A 25,923-nucleotide genomic window follows, 5' to 3' on the forward strand; every position below is an offset into this window, starting at 1 on the left:
GGCGTGCGTCGGCCGCGGCTCCGCTCCGCTCGCGCTCTCGACTCGCGAAGCATGAAATATCGCCTGGCTGCTTTCTACGATAAAGTCGCCGAGGGAGCAGCGCGCGACACAAATCGCCACGTTGAAAATCACTACGGGCGACAGGAATCTGGATAATCAATAACGCGCACGTGCCGCGAGCGCGCGCGGCTAACAAGTAAACCTCGGGAAACGTCAGACGCCGATTTGTTTCCAATTTTTCATAGTTATTTTTTATGTCAAAACATGAAGAAATCTGTTGTCATTTTTAGCTTAAATTAATTTTTTCAGTTTTTTCGAAATTTTTCAAGTTTTGCACAAGTAATCTTTCGGCTCATTGTCCAGCAAACAAGCTCATTTTAACGTCAAAATCTGGTAAACAATGAACGAGAAATGAACAAAAGAAGAAGAGAAAAAATTTTGCAGAGGTGTAAACTCGGTCGTTACCCAACGTCGAACGTAGCGTAAAACTGAACACTTTTTCAACAATTACGTCAGCCATATTAGATCCGCCATTTTGAATTTTACAAAATGGTTCTGATTCATAATCGGCGACTGACGTGTGTGTGCAAGTTTCAACAAATCAGATACACATATTTTTAAGAAATATTGTTTTAAATATGTATAAAATAGTGTACTTGTGCAAAACTTGAAAAATTTCGAAAAAGTTGAAAAAATTAATTTGAGCTAAATGCTAACAGATATCTAATATGATATCCAATATGATATCTAAAATGACAACAGATTTCTTCATATTTTGACATAAAAATAACTGTAAAAAAAACTGGAAACAAATCGGCGTCTGACGTTTCCCGAGATTTATTTGTAAGAACTCTCTCGGATATCTCCGTCTTTTACACGCGCGTCTCGACTCGCGGTTTTCCGATTATTACGCCACGCTTATTACGCGACAACGGCTTGGTCGCTTTGTCCCGTCGCTGCCTTCTCCTCTACCTCGCGTCCACATTGTTCTACCTTGGAACATCAGCCGACGTTCGTAATCGCGAGAGAATTTTCGGCAAACGAGATAACGTCTCCGTTGTCGGTGCTTTCAGGCGCGAAGGAGGAGGGAGGGACACCGTCGGCATCCCCCTCTCGACTGTAAATAGCGGAAGACGCGCGAGTAATATAGCTTTCAACGTCGAGATGCCAATATTTCTTCAATTACGAGCCCCAGCGCTGCGCGAACAGACGGGAGAATCGCGGCGGTTGTTATCCCGAGGAGTTTATCTTCTTCTAGCGAACGTTAAACGTGATCATTAAATATCTGAATCCACCTCGCGAGTATCGGTTGCGCTTTTGAGAAGGATGCCGTTATTTGATCGGCGCAAGAAACTTCCTCCGCTTCTCCGGGAAGGGAATCCCCAACCGCCTGCCCGGAGAGAACGCTTTCTTATTATCCGCGCCATTAACGAGCTGCGAATTCGCCGCGAAAGCGGAAGCCGGCAACTTGTCGGCGAAACAAGCCGCGGAAAGTTGTAAAATCCGAAACGGCCTCTCGCGTATCGACTGCGCTAATTGTCGGCGCGAGCGGTCGTTCGGTTTCGGGGAAGATCCCTTCTTCCTTACGAAAGTCATTCGATAAAGAGCCTTCTTTCCTCTCGACAGAGTCTCAGTTAATCCTCGCGCATGTTCTTTCGCAGGCGACTGACGAGACGCATCGTGTTTGAGAATACGTTTCCGCTCGTTTCGAAAGAAGAAGCAGAACTTGGCTTTAATTACACGTGAAATCAGCATCTTGGAATGTGTGTGTACTTTTTAATTTGTCTTAATTGGTACATTCCTCATGAAATCACGCGAGATTCGCACGTTCACATTGTTGCTCACGATTTGAAGACGCCGTTCTCCTCGGCGCTTCGTTCCGCATTTACCATGTATGCACACGTACACACACACACACACACACATGTGCGCACAACGCCTTGTGACACCATCACATGAGCAACGTGAAAGGTCTAGAGCACCGTAACGAACGCTTCAACATCTCGCGCGGCTAGAGCGAGCGAGGATAAGATCAAATGAGATCGAGAAATGCAAATCGAAGCCGTGATATAAATTCACTCGTATCGAGAACGCGTTTCGATCGGTCGCGGAAAATCCGCGCGGCGACTGGCTCAGCTCGCGGAGCTAAATGAATCCGACGACCGGAGCTAATTAATTATCACCTCGCTCGGTCGCAGCGTCGACTAACGCCGGCGAGCCGCAGTCGTCGACGTAACGAAACGATCGCGCTTGTAACTTTACGCAGCTTGCGTCACTTCATCTATCACTGAAAACCGCCCGAGTAATCAGGCTGAGTTACATATTTTCACTTCGGGATTTCACGTCGGAACACCGTCTTCCCTGTATCCCATCTCCCTCAGCTTCGACCCGCCGTTCATTTTTCACCCTACGAGTGCGCGATTCACAAAGAAGCGCGACTTTCGGAGGAGCGACGCAACGGCGAGACGCTATAATGTCCTCCGTTCTCCCTTCACCTGCATGTGTGTGCTGAGCGCGTAGGTGTACACATTTTTCATCCGCTCAGCGTTAAATTCTCTTTCGACGGCACTCAAGTGTCAAGTTTAAGACGACAGCTTGCGCTGCTGCGAGCGGCTGGTCCAGAGTTTCTACGTCTTTTCATTTTACCTCCTTTCCCCGTTCGGCTGTTCCAGCTCATCTGCACGGTAAGGTCCACCGGCAAGAAACGGCAGATCCCCATGATCGTGAGGGTGTCCGACATCAACGACAATGCGCCGAAATTCATCAACACGCCGTACGAGACCACCGTGCCGGAGGTAAGCGTCCTATACGGAGCCGTCTTCCTTGTGGAAGAAACCGGTGATTTTCATTTGGTATATTACCGGACAGCGCGTCGTGACCAATCGATCAACACGCGAAGGATACCGCTCGATCATCCTGCGCGGAGGACGTTCGGAAAAGAGTCCACGGTACTTTCAATCAACGGGTTTTTCGTCGCGCCATCGCCTGCCTCGCCCGCGCGTCTAACAAAACAAACGATACGCCCGCGCGGCGGAAAATGCATTCTCCATTATGAGAGCGATCGGACGTAGAGCGTGAAAATGCGGACATAATGCGCTGATTCACCACCTGCGTCGCCGCGCCGGTGTGCAGGTGCGTAAATCCACACACCTGTGTGTGTCGCGGTACGCACGCGTAGCTGCAAATTTATAGCTGTAATGAGTTACGCGTTATAATTATGCGCTTGAATACGATGGTCGGATAAGAGATTCGAGATTGACGAGATGAAAGCTCGCCACCCCTACTGACCAGGGGAGCGAGAGAGAGAGAGAGAGAGAGACAGACGAAGTAAATAAAAAAATGCCGCGCGCGAGAAACAGCGAAAACTCTTGTAATTGAAAGGTCGCGAGAAAAACAATGTAAAGCATGACAGAAATACATTGTAATCGGTGGATCCAATGACGTACTATATAACTAGAGCAAGCATTCGACCAGCTTACGGCCGAGGGGAGTGAAGCCGGAAGTTGGCAGTTTACGACAGACTGAGAACGGCATGCACGGCATCAAACCTTTCTCACTCTATTCTATCTAGACTGTCGAAAGCGATATGGCGCGGTACGAAGCACGTGAGTTATGTGAACATTGAGTGCAAAGATATACATCTACGTGCATTGAGCAGTTTTCGCTGTTGCATCATTCTGATACTTATTTTTCTAATATATATTTCATGTACTTAATGTTTACACGATTTAATGCAAATGTACAAATTCGCATTCAGCATTCGCATTATTCACATTGCTCGCAAACGTTTGACAGCTGTAGAACCGAGTGAGAAAGTACTAATCAGGTAAGTTTGACAGTGAACAACTTTTGGAAAATAGTATATGTAACGTGTCGAAATATTCATTCTCAGAATAATATATGGTATCGATAACTCTACATATTGTGCAATTATTAATTACTCATGCTTATAATATATATTTAACTTGCTAATGCAGATATATATTTGCATTCAACGTTCACATGATTTACGTAGTCGTATTACTTTTGACAGTCTATAGGATAGAGTGAGAGAGGCTGAATGCCGTGCAACGTTCTCACTCTGTCGTAAACTGCCAACTTCCGGCTTCACTTCCCTCGAGGGAATGCTTGGTCTAGTTGTATACGTCATTGGGAGGATCACAAAAATGCGCCACGCACGACGCAGGATGGCGAGCGGGGGTCTCGATATCAGCGAGGCATTTTCCACGGCTGCGTCCGGGCCCTCCTCCGTGCTCCTCGAACGCTCGCCACGCGTGACGGGATTTTTACGGAAATTCAAAGTGTGTCGAATGCGAGCAATCATCGGCGAGCGAGCGCGAGCGCACGGCCGGGCTCTGTTATTCCGGAGGATCCTTACCGCCGAGTCAGCGCGCGTCCTCGATGAAAGTGGATTCGTCGCATCTGGGGATGCAACGATTTCTCAAAATATCGTTAACGATATTATCGTCATTCAGAACCATCGATAACGATAATATCGATAATTTTGAAAAATATCGATATTTATATAAAAAGATGTATACATATAGGGGTATGCATATAAAGGGTATGCACGAAAAATTTGAAGAGATCTTTTAAAAATTTTTATCTTCGTATATAATTTATTGTCGTATTCTTATTAGAAAATATATAGAGATGTGCGAATCAAGAATTTTTATGTCGAATCGAATCGAATCGAATCTCATTTTTTTAATTCGAATTCGAATCGAATCGAATCATTAAAAAATTTAACATGACTATTAAACATGCACATAACGACGGAAAATTTAAATATGAAAGGGGATATTGATATTGTAATATCATCTTACAGTAAAATATATATTTAAATATTTAAAGTAATTTATAATTAAGTTATTAGTTATAAGTTGAGTTAATTACAAGTTAAGGGCCCAGATGGCTCGTTTTGTACCCGATGCATGTAAATATAATGCACGTTAATATATTTGATTCGTAATTGAATCTTCGATTTGAAATTTTCGAATTATTCGGATTCGAATCATAGGAATTCGGATTCGAATAGTTCGCACATCTCTAAAAATATACAATGAACCGCAGTCATTTGCCGGAGATCACCGCATACATGAAGCAGGGGATCTATTACGGTTCAACGATTGAGGTGGAAATGATAAAAGTGAGCGAATTTACCAGACATCGAGTAATTATATATTATATATTCTAGTGAATTCACTCACTTTTGTAATTTTCATCTCGGTCGTAGAACCGTAATAGGCCACCGGAGCTGTAACTGAAAAATACGAAAATCAGTAAAATTCATATCGATAATTATTCGATATTTGTCTCTCGATATTTCGATATTATCGATTTATCGTTGCATCCCTGGTCGCATCTCGCTAAATCGACGCGAGCAGCGAGAATGCCGGCCGATTCTTTCGCCTGCGTGCACTCGCGCACTCCTTTACGTCGGAAATGATGCGTGCCTCGGCACCGGGCGATTTAGCCGCGACCGATGCGGGACGAAAACCGCGCGTTTTGTGGGTTTGTGTGCACCAAATGCGTCCCGAAATGATCGCGCCTGAGCTTTGACGGGGCACTCTCCGCGGTCGAAACTTCCGGACGCGTAAGTAAATAAACAAGTAAATCACGCGAACGCGTTCTCGCAGCGGGGCGAAAATCACCGCGTTGCGATCTTCCGGCCCTCGCGGAGTTGAGCGGAAAATTCGCACTTTTCAACGCGCCTTCCGAGGCTTCTTAATCTTCCGTCGGCGAATGAAAGGTGCGATTGAATCTAGAGGTAAATCGCAGCCTGCAACGGCTACTAATATGACGTTGTTAATTGCGAGATGGAAACTGCAAGATGAAGGCTTGAGGAGCATTACTCTTCCGCTTCTATATACTCGGTCGCCTCAGTCAGTTAGCTCGACTGTTACATCTCCGTGTCGAGATTTGATAAAGCGCGAATCTCCATTTGCGAGCGGCGCATCGTGCCGCGAGCGTTTCAGAGGCCGGCGGAGGCGAGCGAGCGAGGAAACGATCCCGCGGAGATAGCCCCGGTGGCTGCAGATTATCGTCTAATTAAAGGCGCTTTTGCATCCACTCGTATACCGTGGAAAACCAGAGATACTTAGAGGCCCCGCCGTCGTCGTCGTCGTCGTCGTCGTCGTCGTCGTCGTCGTCGCGAGAGCGCAACCTTTGCTCCAGCTGCCGCGCACAATTGCGGAATCGCGGGAGTTCTCGAGATCGGGATCGCGCAACGAACGTCGGGCTCGCGCATGATTTCCGCTTGTGCTAATTAATCCATAATGAGGCCGGCGACCGGTTCCGGGGGGCGCGCGGGATCAGCGTTCACGAACCGGCGTGGCGAGCACGAGCTCAGCTTCGTTTCGCTTATCTAGTTCGGTGATACAATGTCGCAATCAGGGATCAGCGCCGAGGACTCTCCGCCGAGGTCGCGTCTCGAACAGGATCGCTCGCCCATTTCCAAGTGTATCGGGGAATCTCTTTCTCTCCAAGTGACTCAAGGGGCTGTACGAGTTCTTGACCCGCCCGAGCAGAACATCGCCCCGCGGCCATATTAAAACCCAGTCCGCTTTCCAAATTTCAAACAGGGCCCGGATAACTTTATCAGATCCGGCACGTAACAAGGAGCTGAAACGCACTGCTGCATAATGCCCTGATAAAATTGCCTGAAATCGAGAAACCTGATCAAATGCCCATCAGGAGCAAATCAGGCATTTGAATAATGACGTCATCGCTGGTCAGAGTATAATCCGGAAAATATTGCGAGACAATTGCCACGTTCCGACCGGATAACGACCACTCATAACGCCTTCTTACGGCTTGCCTACACTGATAGAAAAGTATAGTTGAATTAACTATAATCTCACTATATTTTATAGCTAATTTCGGCGTCAATCATATTTTTATAGTTCGTGGAAACTTGCAAAATATAGTAGAATAAACACAAATATATAGTCAATGATTGTCTTAAATAATTGTTTAGTTACTTTTACCACGTATATGGTAATTTCTCATTCACAAATATAGTGAGATTTAATATTCATATAGTTACGTCTGTCATCATTTAGCAGATATTCTGGTAATATTGTAATCTATATAAAAGAGTTACTTTACCTACCTAATTTTATATTTGCATCCATGCAACAATTTTAGTTTAACTTACTATAATTCTGGTAAAAATATTCTGGGTAATTCCGGGTAAAAATATTATATGCTTGATTATATTATGCCTATATCGTAATTATTACCGATATTATGGCAATACTTGCTATAAATATGATATTTCGGACCATAATTTAGTTACTCTATCATTATAGTTCCAAATATCATATACTTTTCTCTCAGCGTAGTCACGCCATATCAGGCATAAAAAATTGCCGCATTTGATTTCTGCTCGGGCGGTCTTGAGATATTTCCCGCGAGAGACCGGCAAGACCGCGGAGCCCGTTGAATAGCCGTCCTCGTCTGCCGTTGAATTTCGTCGAATCAACGAAAATGTGCAACGAACGAGCGCATATCGACGCCGCGCCGGCCGGCTGGCCGCTCGAGTGCGACCGACGAGGAGGACGCGAGCGAGGAACCGAACTAGCAACGAGACTATACATTCCGGTCGCGCCGCACGGTAGTCGGACTTATCTCCGCGGATTAATCGGAAACGCGCGCGGCTTTCGCCGCTGCAAAAAGCCGCTGAATTATTTTCGCGTAATCCCCAACGAGGTCTCGGCCCTACCCCATAGATCCTCTCGCGCACGCACGTTCGCGCGGCGTCCTCACGGCCAACCTGCTCGGCCTGTTCCGAGACCGCGAGAAAGAGTGAGAGATAGAGAGAGAGAGAGAGAGAGAGAGAGAGAGAGAGAGAGAGAGAGAGAGATTGATAGATAGATAGATAGATAGAGAGAGAGAGAGAGAGAGAGAGAGAGAGAGAGAGAGAGAGAGAGAGCGCACGGTCGAATTATTAATCCCGACGGCCGGGGTCGTTTGACCCCGCCGGCCTTCAATTAACCAGCATCCCTTGAAATCGCGTCTACGCGCCGCATAAATTTCATCCCGCTCGATTCCGCACGAACCGCCGGAATATATCGTCCCGCGATTTCTCATCGCAGCTGGAAGCACGGAAAGCCGTGACTTCCAGCGCGTATCTCCTCGCGGCCGCTTCCTCCGCGGCGTGACGCGGATAAATTGTATTGAAAATAATTTCCTCGTTATGCCGCGCCGCAGCTCACTCCGGTCGGCTCGACGATCTTCAAGAACGTGGAGGCGGCGGACGCCGACGCCGGCGTCAACGGCATCGTCGAGTACTCGATCGCGCCCGGCGACAGCAGCATGATCGGCGGCAACGAGGGCGTCGGACGCGACCGGATCACCACCGCCGACGGCTACGGCTACTTCAGCATCAACCTGCCGCACCAGGGCCAAGTCACTGTCAATCGTACGCTGGACTATGAGAGGACGCAGCGCTATCTCGTCACCATCTTGGCGTCGGTGAGTCTTAATTTCCTTTTCTTCTTCTCAGCGCAGAATTCGAAATCACGGCGGAACAGATGATGTGACCTCGATGATTACATTGACGACCAAAAACGCTTCTAGTACGATGACTCCACATTTAATATGATAAATAAAAAATTGAAAAACGTAATAAGTAAATAGGTATGGAATTAAGTAGAAGATAGGAAAATTCTATATACGATAAATGAATAAGACGTTAATTGCAAAACCGTGAAGAAACGAAAACGCGAGAAATATGGTCGGCCAGAGATGAAGACGAAATGAGAAGATAATTTTAGAAATGATTTCTGATAATCAGCGGAGGGAGAAGGCGCCTCTGTAGGGATAATATAGAATGACGATATAAAATAATTTGCCTGCGAGGAACAAAAGTATCTCCTGCCTCCGCGAGGGATTCGTCATCGACGACGTTTCCTCGATTCTCCCCTTCACTTAGCGCCAGTTGCCGAGTTTGCTTACTTCGTAAATCGTTCGCCGCGTGACTCCTGATATGGTATACCGTATGCATATTATCTTACCAAGCATGATAATCGGGAGTAATGAGCGTCGGTCAGTTGCAATACGTTGCGCGCTGCACGACGCCAAACTGAAAACCAGCGAGCGACAGCCGTGGAAAATCTCGACGTCGAATAACGAGGAAGAATAACGGTAGTCGTTTATCGGCACGCGTGTTGAATGAATTACAGCGTCATATTTTCAAGCAGACTACATCCGGCCCGAAGGACCTGGACGATATAATTAAACAGTAATTTTGCGCTCAAATATGCGGAACAGAACAATCCCGTCGATTTCTTCCCGCCTCGAACCTGCTTCGAAAGCGCCGCGTCGCGCTCTTCCGCGCTACTCTGAATATTCCATCGACTCGCACTGGAAGTGCAGACCGTCGCTTTTCCTCGCCGAAGGGACCTCGATCGCAAATTAACGCACGCACGAGCCGACGCTCCTCGCAGCAGCTATGTCTCGTGCGCGTTATCAGCGCGTTTTATCTACGTTGCGTAACCGTTCCGTCCACCTGCTACGAGCAAATCCCGACGTCGTCAGCGGCTCCATTCAGCCGTTATAATGTAACAAGAGCACAACGCGCACCGTGACCGGCATAATAAGCATTGTATCACGCAAGTCTGGAGTATTCTTAGCGCGTGCGGTCGATGCGTCTCGACGTGTCGCAGCGAGCGCCGCCATCGATTTTCCGTCAACCGTCGTCGCGCCACCGAGAGCACGCGTCGTACTTCGTCGTGTGAAGCAATCGTCCGTAAAAACGCGCGCGTTTCCCTTATAATTTAATATAATTTAATACGAAGCCAGCGAGGATGTGGGATGGTCGACGGTCAGTTCGTGTGGGTCGAAGGAAGAGGACGGCGCGAGAGAGAGAGAGAGAGAGAGAGAGAGCGCGATGAGTCACTACGACTAGCGAGACGTCGGAAAACCATATTTGCGTTTGCACACGTCGCTTCCCCCGGCGCGACCTCTCATCCTCTTGATTGCCATTAGGCTTCGTGCGGATCTCGAGGTGTCGTTCGACTCGAAATACGCCCGGGACTCGTCCGCCGGCGACGCTCCTTGGCGTCTTTTTCCCTCGACTTTTGCCGATATTCTCTTTGTTATTTTTTCCCTTGCGGTTGAGTCGAGTGAGTTTGCCCACTGAGAGAAAAGTATATGATATTTGGAATTATAATGATACAGTAACTAAATTATAGTCCGAAATATCATATTTATAGTAAGTATTGCCATAATATCGGTAATAATTACGATATAGGCATAGTACAACCAACTATATAATATTTTTACTAAGGATTATAGTAAGTTAAACTAAAATTATTGTATGGATACAAATCCATAAAATGGTAGGTAAAGTAACTCTTTTATATAGTCAATATTAGCAGAATATTTGCTAAATGATGACAGATGTAACTATATGAATATTAAATCTCACTATATTTGTGAATGAGAAATTAGCATATATGTGGTAAAAGTAACTAAACAATTATTTAAGACAATCATTGACTATATATTTGTGTTTATTCTACTATATTTTGCAGGTTCCACGAACACAAATAAAAATATGGTTGACGCCAAAATGAACTATAAAATATAGTGAGATTATAGTTAATTCAACTATATTTTTCTATCAGTGCCCGAAGTGGAGACAAGGTGACTTGGTTTGAGGATTTGTCCTTTTCGAACCAAACAACCTTTCGAGGAGGATATCTTTCCGCGAGATTCGATCGCGACTCGATCTTTCGTTCGATGGCCTCAATTTGACTTCGGAACTCGTTTGAAGGGCTCAAAGCGCGTCCTTTGATTGGCCTGTAACGGATATACGAGATTTGATAAAAAAGTAATGAGAATTTTTAATTTTCTCGGAAAGTATTCATTTAATCTTCAATGTTTATCCCATCTCCTTCAAAGTAGTCCCCCTGTGATATTATACAGGTCTGTAAATATGAAACCGGAATTTGCCCATAGATGGCCCTAGCTGTCAATGTAATTACCGTCAAACCGCGTCATTGGCGCCATTTCCATTTGTTGACATCTGACAAGGATTTTCAACTCACAACAATACAAGTTTCAACAGCATAGTTTGTAATAGCGTTGAATATGTCGGATTTTACCATTTGCGGACAGCATTGATTTTCTGTTACCATTTGGAGAAAACTGCTGCAGAATCGCATCGAATGTTTGTCGAAGCTTACGGTGAGCATGCTCTTGGTAAATCGCAGTGCTTTGAGTGGTTTAAAAAATTCAAACGCGGCGATTTTGACGTGAAAAACGAAGAACGTGGAAGACCACCGAAAAAGTTTGAGGACAGCGAATTGCAAGCATTGTTGGATGAGAGGATGACGCTCAAACGCAACAACAACTCGCGGATCAATTTGATGTGACACGAGAAGCCGTCTCCATACGTTTGAAAGCCATGGGAAAGATCCAGAAGATGGGAAAATGGGTTCCACATGAACTGAATGAAAGACAGCAGGAAAACCGAAAGACCACTTGCGAAATGCTGCTCGCCAGGTACAAAAGAAAGTCATTTCTCCATCGAATTGTGACTGGCGATGAAAAGTGGATATATTTTGAGAATCCTAAGCGTAAAAGATCATGGATAACTCCAGGCGAATCATCGACATCGACTGCAAGGCCTGATCGCTATGGACGGAAGACAATGCTCTGTGTTTGGTGGGATCAGAAGGGTATGATCTATTATGAGCTGCTAAAACCTGGCGAAACCGTTCATACTGAACGCTACCGACAACAAATGATCGATTTGAATCAAGCTTTGCGTGAAAAACGACCAGAATATCAAAAAAGGCAATACAAAGTGATTTTGCTCCATGATAATGCACCATCACACACAGAAAAACTGGTGAAGGAAATGATTGAGGCGTTTAGTTGGGAAATATCTTTGCAGGCTTGCGGCTTACTCACCAGACTTGGCTCCGTCCGAATACTACTTATTTGCACCGATGGGACACGCACTTGCTGAGCAGCGCTTCACTTCTTACGAAAATGTACGAAAATGTCTCGATGACTGGTTTGCCTCAAAAGAGCAACAGTTTTTTTGCCGTGGCATCCACAAATTGTCAGACAGGGAAAAATGTATAGCTAGCGATGGGCAATACTGCGAATAAAATATTTTTTATCATTTTCATACAATAAACGTGTATTTTCTATACAAAACTTCGGGTTTCATATTTACATACCTGGTACACTTATGCCAACGTAGTTTCCAGCTTGAAAAACACTGGTGGAACGCCTCTTTAGGTATCGTCTTGAGCTGGATCTGCGATCTCGCCTTTACCCCGTCCATTGTCGAAAAACGTTATCCTTTGAGTGTCCTTTTGAGTTTGGGAAATAGGAAAAAGTCACAGGGGGCCATATCTGGAGAATAAGATGATTGCGGCATCACAACGGTGTTGTGTTTCGTCAAGAACTGTTGGATAAATCGCTTCATGTTCAAAGCATTAGTAAAAATCGCTTCGCATGAGCCGTATGAAATTCCTATTTCTTCAGCAACCTCTCTAATAGTGATTCTTCTATTAGCGAGCACAATCTCTTCAATTTTTCCCACGTTTTCATCACTGGTGGACGTGCTAGGGCGCCCAGACCTCGCGCCATCTTCGATGTCTTCTCGGCCTTTCCGAAAGCGTTTGTAACCAACCATTCATAAACTCGTGGTTGGTGACATAATATCGTCGCCAAGGGTCTTCTTTAACATTTTCAACGCTTCGCTGCACTTAATTCCGTTCTTAACACAACATTTCAGACAAACTCTCTGATCCGACATTTCTCCGCACAAAAAATCGCCAAACACACCGAAGTACGTCTCGCTCATTCGCTCGCCAAACACAAACTAAGCGTCGCAGCTTCGTCACTGGTAGTGCTATCAACACGCAAAAAAAGAATCAACTGAACAGACAAGATATACAGCGCGGGCAATTTCAAAATTCTCCTTACTTCTCGATCAAACCTCTGGTATCTGGGAAACGCTTTGCTCGCGAACACGTCGCGCTCGGTGCTGTTGATTTTCACCTGAATGTGTGCGTAGTTGCATGTCGGATTGAAAGTCCGCCCAAGGGAGATCCGTTAGAAGTGAACGGGGCGATATCACGAGCGAGGACTTACGGTATCTGGCCGAGAGGGCGCAGTTTATTCACGCTCCCCGGCGCGATTTTCGTCGCTTCGGTCGAGCCCTCGCGAGAAATAGAGGCAGCGAGTGGGAAATTCGCGATGCGAGGCCCGTTAGCGGCTGAATTCCTGAATTCGCGCTCGTTCGTATTATCTGCGGAGGGGCATCTCGGCGTAATTCACGCGCGGTTATACTGCAATAATTTCGAGGATCCCGACATTCGCGCGCGCGCGCGCTCGCATAATTATATGCGCGAGGCGCGACGAACGTGCGCGCACGCTTCGTTACGTTCATACGATCCCCTCGAAGCATGTCCTGCCTGCGTGCTCTGTGTCGCAGATTAGAAACTGATATACGTACAAGCTCGCAGGCGTGCATTCACTAAACGGTATTACAAGCCGACGGCAACGGCTCCGCGCGCCGGTCAGGTCAGGCAGATGCGTGTTCACTCTTTTTCACATTGAATGATTTTAATGGTGCTAATCGATTCCCAGCGCTCTCGCGTTCTCGCGCGCGCGCGCGCGCGCGCGAGTATGCAAACAGCGCGCGACGAGCGAGTCGTTAATTACAGTTACGCGCGTCCCGTTTAAATCATTCGCGATTAAATAATTAATTGCGCCTATCAATCGCGTGTCTGGAAAGCGTGTCTCACGTAGAAGCCTTTTACAAGGCGTGCTCGAGGCGCGCGAATATCGCGGATGACGGAGGAGATGGATAAATCGGTTTGCGAGACTGTAGGAAGGATCTCCCAGATTTTTCACGGTCTTCCTCGAGTCACCGGATTTTTTGTCCTTTTTTTAATTAATACACAGCGGTTATGCTTTTTGAAGGACGAGGACGGTTAGAACTCCAGTGTCAATAATCCATGTTAATGTGTATACCTCGACAATAATTTACTCTCGCAGATTAAAAGGCGAAAGAGAGTGGGAGAATGTTTTATTGTAACGCGAATGCCCGAGTGGAATCGATTGCGCAGAAATTATCCCCTTTTTCCGCCCGAGTTCCGATCGAATGAATCGCAAATTGAGGAAATTACGAAAAGCACGACACGCGCTTCTCTCGTGTTTCATACACAATAACCATTTAATAGACATATTGGGATTGAATCCGGCGAAAATAGCCGGGACAACGACTCGGCGGAGCGATGCCGAAGCTGATCCCGATGCAAGGCTCTCGCAATTTCGCGATCGGAGCCAATTCAACGAGCACCGGCACCGGCGCGAAATAACGAAAGGATCGTGGATAACGGTGAACACCGCTACGGAACAACAATCTTTCCATTTGATACGCATGGCAACGTATCGTTCGCGGTACCGTAAGGCATTAACCGTTCGGCACACTCAGGCTCAGATTAGAGGCCACCGATTGCGAGTCGTACTTGTGTAGCTATTTGCATATCGCCTCTGCCGAACCCGCCGACATTGTTCGGCCGGCGCAGACACGCGAGTCACCAGCGCGGATTAGGACTCGCAAATTGCGTCCAGGCCGCGCGACATTTATCGGCCGCTTATTCGGCCGTAACTCGAGCTCCGCGCCGCGCCGCGCCGCGCCGCGCCGCGCCGGCCGGCGGAAACGCAGGTTGAAGTGTAGCCGTGTATCGCGACGGCTCATTTCCAATCGCGAGCACTCATTCATCCGTCCGTGGATTGACGCGACACGCCCATGATCGGCGCGATTATTAGTCGAGGATAAACCGCGAGAGCGATTGCGCGCCGCCGTCGCAGCATCACGGCGGGACTAGTCTGCGAAATGTCATTGATCACAGGACGCATTCAGTGTGGGGCCGTTAAAACATCTCCTCGGCTGCAAGTACGAGGAATCGATCTCATGCAGCTGAATCGCGTGTCCGCCGTTCAAGGAGGAACCTTAGCGAAAGGAATCTCCGACGAGAACGCGACTACAGAAAATACGAGTTGCGGTCTTCGAACTGCCTGAGAGCACCGAAGAGTTCTCGAAGAGTCGCGGCGACCAGGGATGCAACGATTTCTCAAAATATCGATAACGATATTATCGTCATTCAGAACCATCGATAACGATAATATCGATAATCTTGAGAAATATCGATATTTATATCGACATTTATATAAAAAGATGTATACATATAGGGGTATGCACGAAAACTTTGAAGAGATCTTCTAAAGATTTTTATCTTCGTATAATTTATTGTCGTATTCTTATTAGAAAATATATAACGAACCGCAGTCATTTGCCGGAGATCACCACAGTGAATTCACTCACTTTTGTAATTTTCATCTCGTCCGTAGAGCCGTAATAGGCCCCCCCAGAGCTGTAACTGAAAAATACGAAAATCAGTGAAATTCACACCGATATGTCGATTTCATCGGAGACAAAAAGATATCGATAAATATTCGATATCAGTCTCTCGACATATCGACATTATCGATATTATCGACTTATCGTTGCATCCCTATTAGCGACGACGAGTCCGCGTCGAAAACCGGCCGAGTCCTGCGAATGAAACAGGGCGAGGAGGTGTTGAAGAAGATCGCGAGGGAGGCGCCAGCGAGACGGCAAGAGCAAACGTTATTCCGCGGCGTATTAATAAAGATCCGCCGGCAATGGCGCGTCCCAAGTCACGCGAGTGAAAGTGAGACGCTCGTTAGCGAAAATCGCGAGCCTCCTCCCACGCGAGCGGCATGACGAATCGCGCGAGTGCCGCGAGTGCCGCGAGTGCGACGTTAACGTAACGTGCTACCTACGTGGCGCGCTCGCTCTCGGCACGGTATGATAATATAATCAGGAAGCGCTGTAAAATGTCAAAAGCGCGCGCGCGCCGCCGACGGGACAATACTTTATAACTGCGCGCGATAAGCACCGTCTCTACTTACTCTTACGGCGGTACTTATCCGTCGCGGTTATTGTCACGCTCGGTGGTCGCGATCTCGTGCGCGTTCTCGTCCGCCCGCTCGCCCGCTCGCATGAAGAATTATCCCCTGTGCGAGCGTTTATGCAGCGTAAGCGCGCGGCTCGGTGAAATACAGTCTCGGCTGGGCGCGGAGATAAGTTAGCTGCGACGGAGGGCGCGCGCGGCAAAAGCTCGGATTGAAGTCTCGGGTTCATCGACCGCAAGAGCCGTCGATCGGCATTTCCCCGTGCGATTTTCGCTCGCGCTTGCAGTCACACGTTCAATCAGTCCGGACGATCGTGGAAGTCACGCTGGCCAGCGAGAACGCGCTTCCGATCGAGAGCGACCGAGGCGCTGGAGCCGATCGATTAAAGATTGAATTTCCGTCGCGAGATTCTTGCTCACTCCACGGACGAGGTCGAGTCGAGAGCCGCAGCGTGAATACATCGTCGTTATGCGACGACAATGCTCGCGATTAGGGTGACCATATCCCAGTCATATAAAAAGAATAAAAAACGGGTAAAATAAAAGAGTACTAATTACGGTCCCAAAAGAGTACAGTAAGTAGAACACAGAATCATATGAAAGTCACGGTGACGTCAAATAATATAAAAATTATGTCATTTTGACGTCAAAATGATTTGGTGTTTTATCTGGGACAATGATCAATGGATTACTAGGTATAATATTTAAAACAGAGCATAGTGGGTACCTAAATAAACCGAGAAATATTAGTCGAACACATATATTTTATTATGTTATTAAGATATTTTAGAATTATATTTTGCACTACTCCGTACATCGCTTAACAATTTCTTATTGTTTAGACAATAATCGTGAAATTCAGAAGAATTAAATTCTTTATAATTGTATTTAACCATTAATAAACTTTTTACCGAGTCAACACACTGATGGAAAAGTATAGTTGAATTAACCATAATCTCACTATATTTTATAGTTCATTTTGGCGTCAACCATATTTTTATAGTTCGTGGAACCTGCAAAATATGCAGTAGAATAAACACAAATATATAGTCAATGATTGTCTTAAATAATTGTTTAGTTACTTTTACCACATATATGGTAATTTCTCATTCACAAATATAGTGAGATTTAATATTCATATAGTTACATCTGTCATCATTTAGCAAATATTCTGCTAATATTGACTATATTAAAGAGTTACTTTTACCTACCATTTTATGGATTTGTATCCATACAATAATTTTAGTTTAACTTACTATAATTCTCAAGTAAAAATATTATATGCTTGGTTACACCATGCCTATATCGTAATCATTATACCGATACTATGGCAATACTTACTATAAATATGATATTTCGGACTATAATTTAGTTACTTAGTATCATTATAGTTCCAAATATCATATACTTTTCTCTCAGTGCAGTAAACCTATTTCTTTCATCAGTCCATTGAGCGTTCATCATACTGAAAACACTACTTCTACGTTTGCAGTGTGGCTCGGTAGTTGCGCAGAACCTCTACTAATATATATCATAATCGGTATTGGCGCTCGCGGCGCTCAAATGTTGTGAGTGATAAAAACGTCAGCGAGGTCTGCTCTCTGGTGATTATCGACAAAGTACAATTAACATTACGAAAAAAAGAATATATACAAGAGTACGATACATAAATAGTAGAGAGTACTCTTTTTACCACCTTAGAAAGAGACATACATATACTCTTAAAAAAAGAGTACGTATGGTCATCTTACTCGCGATGACACTCGGAGATTCCACGAGCGGCATCGAGAAACGTCCTTCGACGCGCCGCTCGACTCGTGCTAATCGTCGCCCCCGGCTGTTGCCGATCACCTTTAATCTTATCTGCATGCGCGGCACAGTTTCGCGTAAACGTGCTCGCCGCTCGTAGGCCCGGCGAACAAAGAAAATTACGCGCCGCCAGGTCTCCGCAGGCAGGACAACGCAAGGTGGGTAGTGGATACCGACGGACTTATATGCTGCGGTGCATGTGGCACGTGAGGTACACGAGCCGTAGGAGAGCCGACTTGCGGAGTATTAGTCACCGCTCGGACTGCGCGACGCGACGCACAAGTGCGGAATTTCGATTTCCTCGAGCGTCCGCGACGCGGTGCCGACGTGGCCGATTGCGCGCGCGACGCGCGCGACGAATCCTTCCGTCGCGGCTGATCCGCCGAGTGGAAAATACCGTCGCATCGCGGCCGATCCGCCGTTCTCTGCTGTGTGGAAGGTAGTGAAATGTCAGTGGTGTATCCGTTTCCGATGCGCGCTCGTGTGTAGCTCGATCGCTCTCATCGCCGCGTCAGTGCGCGAAAGTCCGACGTGCGATGTTCGACGGTGAAAAATCCGTCTGCTCGTAAAGGGCGAGACGATTCTCTCTCTCTCTCTCTCTCTCTGTCTCTCTCTCTCTCTCTCTCTCTCTCTCTCATTCTCGTGTTTTCGAGTATCGTAATAAGCGACACGTCTAATAAGCCGCCGTCTCGGCCGCGAGAGAGAGAGAGAGAGAGAGAGAGAGAGAGAGAATTAGCACGTTTGGTTACGACACCGCCGCGCCGAGAGTGTCGTCATCGCAACGTCAGAGCGTATCACTCGACGCAGGAGGATGTCTTTCGCAATCGCCCGCGGAGCAGAATCGTCGTAACCGTAATTAAAATTAAAATAAGACGTGATAAAAGGCACACACTTAATTAATACAGTCGCGGCGACGGCGGCGCGAGCGCCGCTCTTACGCCATCGAGATGTCTTTTTAATAGAAAGAGAGAGACTCGGCTTTCTCTGCGCGAGCTCGCTGGAAGAGTAAAACGCTCCGCTGAGTGCTCTCGCGCGGTAATAGCGAGACACACACACACACACACACACACACACATACGTACACACACATGCGTATGCGCATAACGGTCCGCTCGTGCGCGAATTCTTTCATTTGCATCGCGTCCACACGGCGGGAGATTAATGAGACGTGTTACAGAGGAATCTGCGGACGTTTGTCAAACGAATAGCATTAAAACGCGGCTGCGAGGAAGCGTTTTCGCGGCGTACGCCGCGAGCGTGCCGGCATTAGCATAGGTAAAAAAAAGATGGATCCGCCGCGAGCGGCGTCGCGAGCGAGTGAATAAGGCGAGCCGATATTTCAATTTCATCACCTCTCGCTGTGTTCTGCTCCTTCCTTGTCTCCGTCCATTTTCTTTTCTATCCTCGGACGTAACATCGAGCAGTCGTTATCGAGCGATCGTAATCGACGTAGTCATCCTCGCGACGGGAAATTATGAGTACTTTGGATCATACGGGAAGTCCGTCTGGAGTATCTCGAGGTAGCACCGCTTGTCCTAACAATCTCGAATAACGTTCGGGGATCCGCTGTGGAAAATGGAAAAGGAACAGAGGGAGACGAGCACAGTAAGGAGACGCGTAAGGATGGAACGGCAGGTCGAACAATGTAACGGCAACACTCGCGATCTCGAGCATGTGCGGCGGAATAAATAGGACATTACGTAGCCGGAGACGTAATAATGGACGGTGGTTTGCGCGCGAGAGGAAGCGAGCGACTTCCGGAACAACTTGTGCACGCAGTCCTTCCCGACGACGGCGAGCGCGCGTCGCGAAACGTTGATTACAGATCGGTCGCTTCCGCCTTCGGCGGCGGCGAATATCGGCTGGACATCGGCGCGGCTCGGGGTAAATATATAGAAAAGGGTACACCTCACCGATTTCTTTCATTTGGAAATATGTTATAAAGGATGAAATTCTGAGTGACTTTCCCTGATACGATTACATGCGGGTCGCTTATAGTTTCTGAGATGTTTGACTTTGAAGTTTTATAATTGTACGTGAAGTATATTTGATGTAGACAAGCAGTTTTCATTCACTTTAAATATAGGAAATAGTACATATAAGCGGGAGAGGGGCTCCGCCCCAAACAAATCCTAACCTAATCTAACTTATTGCATCTTTATATATTTTTGAACATTGTTGAAAAAAGTTCACTTTAAGATCTATCACCTGGTTCAACTTAACTTATTATATCTGCATATAATTAAGTGTTGTGGCTTTTAAAGAGATCTTTTCAATATCGCCCAACAATATATAAAGATGCAATACGTTAGGTTAGGTTAGGATTTTTGGGGAGGGGGTGCGGGGGAGGGGCGGAGCCCCTCTCCCGCTTATATGCACTGTTTCCTATATTTCTATGTACACACCAAGTTTGGATTATACTGTAAACAACGTCAGCTTATGATATCTGGAATTTAATTCCAGGATAATCAAAATTCGAAAACTTTAAAATCAAATATCTCGGAAACTATAAGCGTCCCCCCATATAATTGTATTAGGAAAAGTCACTCAGAATTTTATCCTTTATAACATATTTCAAAATCGGAAAAAAATCGGTGAGCTGTATCCTTTTCTATATATATTTACTCGGCTCGGTCCGAATGAGACATCGGGGACCGAAGGATACGAGGAAACCCTCGCGAGCCGAACCGAGCCGAGCCGAGCCGAGCTGCGGCGCGCCGCGCGCGTGAAATTTTACACAACAATCTCGCCGGTGATCCGCGTCGGCGATTTTATCGGGCCGGGAAAAACGGAGACGTGCGTGCGTACGTGTGTGTGTGTGTGTGTGTGTCTACGTGCACGTGTGCGGTCGAGAAGAGTTTCCGGAGAACCCGCGGGGCGGCGATTTCGCGGCCGATCCGCACGCACGATCGGCTGCCGCGTCTCGCGGATTGTGGGCGGACGCGAAGGTACTTCGCGGCTGTGCTCATCGCCGGCATTCCGCAGCCGTGACGGAATGTTCCCCGCCGCGATATCGATGTAAATGATCCAATGTTACGTAAAGCGACCCCTCGCTGCCGCGGTGACGGTAACGCGTCGCGGAACAACTCGCGATCGCGCCGATAGTTCGCTCCTCGAATTCGCCGCTCGATAACACACGTTCTCTTAGACCGATACTCGTCGCGTTCCCCGACGCTCTCCTCCCGCTAATGAAAGACGCGCCGCAGTAGCTCGACAAAGGAGCGGAGTGACGGTGGAGACGCAGGACGCCGGACGGGGAAGTGAAAATATCGGCACGCCGATATCGACGTGATGTTTCACCGACAACGTTGAAGACGGACGTGACGAGGCGGCGTCGTGCGTCGCGCGCGTGCTCGCGCGCCGCGTTCGTCGGCGACAAAAGAAACAACAGCCGCGACATTTCGTAAACACTCGCTCGATTCCCGAGAAGGGAATCGCGGCTCGACATCACGGCGAGAGTGATTAGCGGCGCGCCGTTTAAGACTCGCCGCTCGGTCCGCCAATTTCGCGTCCGCTTCACGCTCAGCTCACACGGCTCTCTCTTGAGAGAGAGAGAGAGAGAGAGAGAGAGAGAGAGAGAGAGAGAGAGAGAGAGAGAGAGAGAGAGAGAAAGAAAGAGAGAGAGAGGCGAGTCGAGAGAGCTGAGAGAAGCGATTTCGTCCGGCCGATCAAAGGAGGCATGATTTACACGACTCCGTAGGAATGTCGTAATTTAACGAGCGCAGTTAACGGCTCGCGCGCGCTAAGGATGCATGCGCGGCTCGGCGATCGACGCAGGAATTGCCGGTGGTTGCACGTGGGACGATAGCGAGGGACACGCCTATCGTCGCTTTGTTATGCGCTAATTCCCGCGGGATTCCTGCGGGACGTGGAGAGGAGCGCGCGGGGTCTCTACGCGTGTTCTGGTCTGTTCCTCCGGGGCGACGCGGCCGCGCGACGTGTCTTCGTGGCCGAAAAGCGGTCTTAATCGGCTATCGCGACGCGTCGATCGGTCTAACGCGTCCTGAAGAGCGAGAAAGGAAGGACGCGCATAGAGCCGGATTCGAGACGCACCATCGGCGGAACGTGACTCGTGAGAGAGCGTCGAAATGGGACCGCTCGGAGCTGAGCTAAACGCGTTTCTGCTTGTCACTTTAATACGCATTAGTTGGAGCGTCGGCGTCGGCATCGCCGATGACACGGCTGACTTGTCAACGGTGAGTGAATTTATACCGAGCGTCGCAGATACAAACGATCGCGCGTGCGCGCGCGGCTCTACTTTCGCTGAAACCCGGACCCGAGATTAATAGCCGGAGATAAGCCGCGGAAAGCGAAGCCGCGTGGCGTTTTGTTTTCCACGACAAATGGCCCTCGTTTCAAAGTGGAAATGTCGACTTTAGCGCAATCGCGCAATCGCGCAACCGCTCGCTCGGCCAATGTCGGCCGATGTTAATCTGCCGCGGAGAGCGCGACTATTTTCATTCCGCGGACTTTGGCGTCTTCGTGCTTTGCGGAGGGGAATTTCTCTCTTTTCTCTCTCTCCCTCCCTCCCTCCCTCTCTCTCTCTCTCTCTCTCTCTCTCTCTCTCTCTCTCTCGTTCCCGCTACCTCTTGTTTAAATTGCAACTCACGCGCTGTCTCGGCGATGTCGTGCAAGTTTCTCCATATTCACTAGTGTTATCCCTGACTGAAAAGTAGAGTAACGATCTTAAACGTAGCACTTTTGTAAATCGCAAGTGTGCGACGGAGTCGGTTCAGCCGCATTTTCAAGACCTCATTCGATACCCACCGATCGTAGCTGCGAGCAGCTGCGGTGGCTTCACCACCGTGCCGGGGCGCGAGCCGAGCTAATGCTCGAGTTATCCCGGCGAGGTGCAAGGACCTCGCTGGATCGTAATAAATATTTTCCTTAGGCTAGACTATAGAAACAAGCGCTCTTTTCCTCCGAAAGATGCATGCGTAGGGGCCTGACGCTCTCCACGGCACAATAGATGCTCTCCATCTTGGAATCTCGTTAGTTTTACAGCCGCCTCCGGTCACACACGCACTCACACACACACACACACGCACACACACGCGCGCGCGCGCGCGTACACAGCGTGGCTTCTTGTAAGCGATCATTTAGCCGTCACTTTGAGCGACTGCTTCGCGGGATCGATTCTATTACGTCATTATACTGTTGTGATTACCGCGCCTATGTTTCGTCGCGCTCCAACGTGAACTCATACATACACAACGGCATTTTCCACTACGATTTAATTACCCCGTCCGAAGGAAGACAATTGATGGTATCAAATTACGGTGCGGTCTCTTCGATGCGGTATCCGCGCATCATCGAGAATTCTACCTAGTCCGTCGGGGAATTCATAATTCGCTCGAGTCGCGGAGTTCTTGTTGCTAATTAATCACCCCGTGATCACACGGCGATAATTTTATTCGCCGCTTCCACCGCTCGGCGGGGAGAACCTGTGTGCAGACAATTATCTCGTATATAATGACGCTCGCTCTCGGTGTCTGCCCTATCGCCGCGAGGATTTCCCTGAAATCTAATCCAAGGTAGCGGCTTGCGTTTAACGGAGGAACATAAACGAAGCGAGAGATCAACGAACCGCGCGCGCGCGACTCGAAGCCGTAGCCGTAGCCGTAGCGGTAACGCCGACGGGATGGATTACGCCGGCGTGCATTACCTCCTCGCGATGTTCACGAGCGCGTCCGAGACGCGTATCCATCTTATCGCCGTCGTCGTCGTCGTCGTCGTCGTCGTCGTCGTCGTCGTCGTCTATTGCTGCCGCTCGCTGCAATTTCGTGCATGCTCGAAATTGCGCGAGGCCAGTGCGCGAGAGCCAGCGCAATCGACGCCGCGGGGGGGGGGGGGGAAGGAGGAGAGACGGGGGTAGAAAAATGCAATTGGATCGGGATGTTGTGCGCTACGCGCCGGCAACGATGTCATTAAACGATCTCCCGAGACGGTGCCGATCCCCGTGAGCGAGACGAAATGAAAAAGGCAAATGGGCCGGCGGATGCGTCGACGCCCATTATTACTATTGGCATACGGGATATAGCCTCGGCGCGCACCGTGCCGTCAAGGGTAATAGTTATATCCAGCCGCCGCAGAGGAGCTCTCTCTCTCTCCCTCTCTCTCTCCCTCTCTCTCTCCCTCTCTCTCTCCCTCTCTCTCTCTCTCTCTCTCTCTCTCTCTCTCTCTCTCTCTCGGTCTCTCTCTCTCTCTCTCTCTCTCTCTCGGTCTCTCTCTCTCTCTCTCTCTCTCTCTCTCTCTCTCGGCCTCTCCCTTTCTCGGTCTCTCCCTCGCTCGGCGGAGCTACGAGATAAATCGGGCACGGTCTCGCATAATCGCGGCGAATCTGCCCGTCGAGGACGCGATCGATCTCTCGATTCGGATTAAGCCGCGCTCTCGGCGGAGCCGAACGCGAGCGCGAGCGCGTTGCAGGTGCGGCTCATTTGAATATTATGTGGAACAAATGACCGACTTCTGGCGCGGGCAGTGCTTCTTTTAGCCGAGGCGAGGCCGCGCGCCACGAGGGACGACGTTCCGCGTCGATGCGCTTCTGGTGTACTCGGACTCGGCGTCGTGCGTGCGCGTGTATGTGTGTGTGTGTGTGTATGTGTGACTCACGCACGTAACGCTTCTCACTTGAAGCGCGTTCCTGCGTTTCGCAGGATGTCGTGAGTACGGCTCGGTACGGGATGCTGAGTAAGAGGTCTCTCTCGCGATGACAGGTGATTGAGTTGAGGTCGACACCACGCGCGCGCTCGCGCTTGTTCACTTCGCTTCGCCTCCTGTAAAAAGTCAATCACTAGGGGTCGAGGGGAGAGAAGAGAGGCGAAGAGAGTTTCGACGAATCGTCTGGTGCGTGCAGCGAAGACACGGAGTCTTTGCAGAGAGAGTCTCTTCGTACGCTGAAACAGGTGAAACGCGCGAGCGTACATCGTCACCGTACGCTTAATCGCGCTCTTTGTAAGCCGCAGCGTAATTTAAATGTTAAAGACTTTCCTCGACCCCGCAATCTTACTCGGTGTGGAGAAAAGTTACGGTAACGGGCGATATTTTTGTTTAAAGCGCTTTGCAGGCTTTGCTCGGGCCCCGTTATCGTATAAATAGGGTCACCGAAGAGAGCGAAAGACGAGGGAGAGAAAGGGGGGAGAGAGAGAGAGAGAGAGAGAGAGAGAGAAAGAGACGAAGGTTCTCTCCCGAGGCGGCGACGGCAGCGGCGGGAGAACTGGTACGGCGGAACCACCGCGGTGCGAGGTGGAGGAAAAAAAGAAACGACGTTTATTCCTTTTGGTGGACGTGGCGACTATTGAAAATGTCAATATGATCGTGACGCGTCGGAATCGCAGAGATTAATGGCGCGTTATCGCCGCCCGTTTTCGTGCGTCATCCGAGCTTCTATTTAGGAGCCGCGGAAAAATAGGCGGGGGGATATTTGTCGCCGATATTTCGTGCTTTTTTCCGCGATGGGACGAGATAAGGATATGTGTAGCTTGACGACGGAGTAATGAAAGGCAACGAAATGATACTACAATCTCGACTGGCTGATTGTTCAAAGAAATCCTCGAAGATCCTCTTGCTGACGATCATGATGATGCGAAGATCACAAGTCATATGATAAAATTGCGATAAAATTTTGTACGTAATAATAATAAGCGAATTGCGCCGTTGGTAAGAAGCCGCAAGACGCGGGATTTTGTCGCGGCACCTCCGACTGCGTCAATTTGCATCGAACTCTCGGGACCCTCCGGATGGAAAACTGTGTTTGCTTGCAGGATCGGGCGAGGAACGTCAGCGAAAGGTTCACGTCTACGACCACGTTGACGGTCAACATCCGGGACGATGACGATCAGGATCCATCCTTTATTTATCAAGGCTGTATGCTTTCGGACGGCGCCTGCATTAATCCGGAGTACTCGGCGTCGGTACGTAGGCAGCGACCGCGTCGATTCCGAGCGAATTACTAGAGCGTACTTTGGCAATTTATAGAATCGACAGAATATATATATATATATATAGAAGCACGCAAAGCCGCGAATAACTAGTCCCTAATCGGCCGTCGATGCTATCTCGGTGCCGTTCAAATTCACATAGCCTGCCGATAAATCGGTGCAACCGGTTCTGTACAAGCGCGATGCTCTTTTTTCCC

The 25,923-nt window shown here is 48.4% G+C and overlaps 2 protein-coding genes across 5 annotated transcripts in view; one reads left to right on the forward strand and one right to left on the reverse strand.

Moving 5' to 3' along the window:
- The window catches only part of Cad99C (cadherin 99C), a 143,102-nt gene that overhangs the window by 104,527 nt on the left and 12,652 nt on the right, over window positions 1-25,923 (forward strand). Inside the window, exons 1-4 of one of the 4 annotated variants that reach the window (XM_019845182.2) lie at window positions 1,712-1,763; window positions 2,673-2,795; window positions 8,215-8,478; window positions 25,550-25,699. In XM_019845182.2, coding sequence (XP_019700741.1) covers window positions 2,718-2,795; window positions 8,215-8,478; window positions 25,550-25,699 — 492 coding nt within the window. In that variant the 5' untranslated portion in view covers window positions 1,712-1,763; window positions 2,673-2,717. Of the gene's footprint in view, window positions 1-1,711; window positions 1,764-2,672; window positions 2,796-8,214; window positions 8,479-17,724; window positions 18,226-21,486; window positions 21,983-24,955; window positions 25,413-25,549; window positions 25,700-25,923 lie in introns of those variants that run through there. The other 3 variants (XM_011154852.3, XM_011154853.3, XM_011154854.3) reach the window with 3 other exon arrangements.
- On the reverse strand, window positions 12,208-13,182 carry LOC112588202 (putative uncharacterized protein FLJ37770). Its single transcript, XM_025297186.1, has one exon. The coding sequence runs from the start codon at window positions 12,659-12,661 to the stop codon at window positions 12,320-12,322; it is 342 nt and encodes a 113-aa protein (XP_025152971.1). The 5' UTR covers window positions 12,662-13,182; the 3' UTR covers window positions 12,208-12,319.

This window comes from Harpegnathos saltator, unplaced genomic scaffold (genome assembly GCF_003227715.2).
Source record: "Harpegnathos saltator strain DR-91 unplaced genomic scaffold, Hsal_v8.6 scaffold171, whole genome shotgun sequence".
NCBI classification, from domain to species: Eukaryota; Metazoa; Arthropoda; class Insecta; order Hymenoptera; family Formicidae; genus Harpegnathos; species Harpegnathos saltator.

Coding starts and splice junctions, on each gene's coding strand:
- LOC112588202 (XM_025297186.1), bottom strand. CDS start 12,661: ATGGTTGGTTACAAACGCTTTCGGAAAGGCCGAGAAGACATCGAAGAT.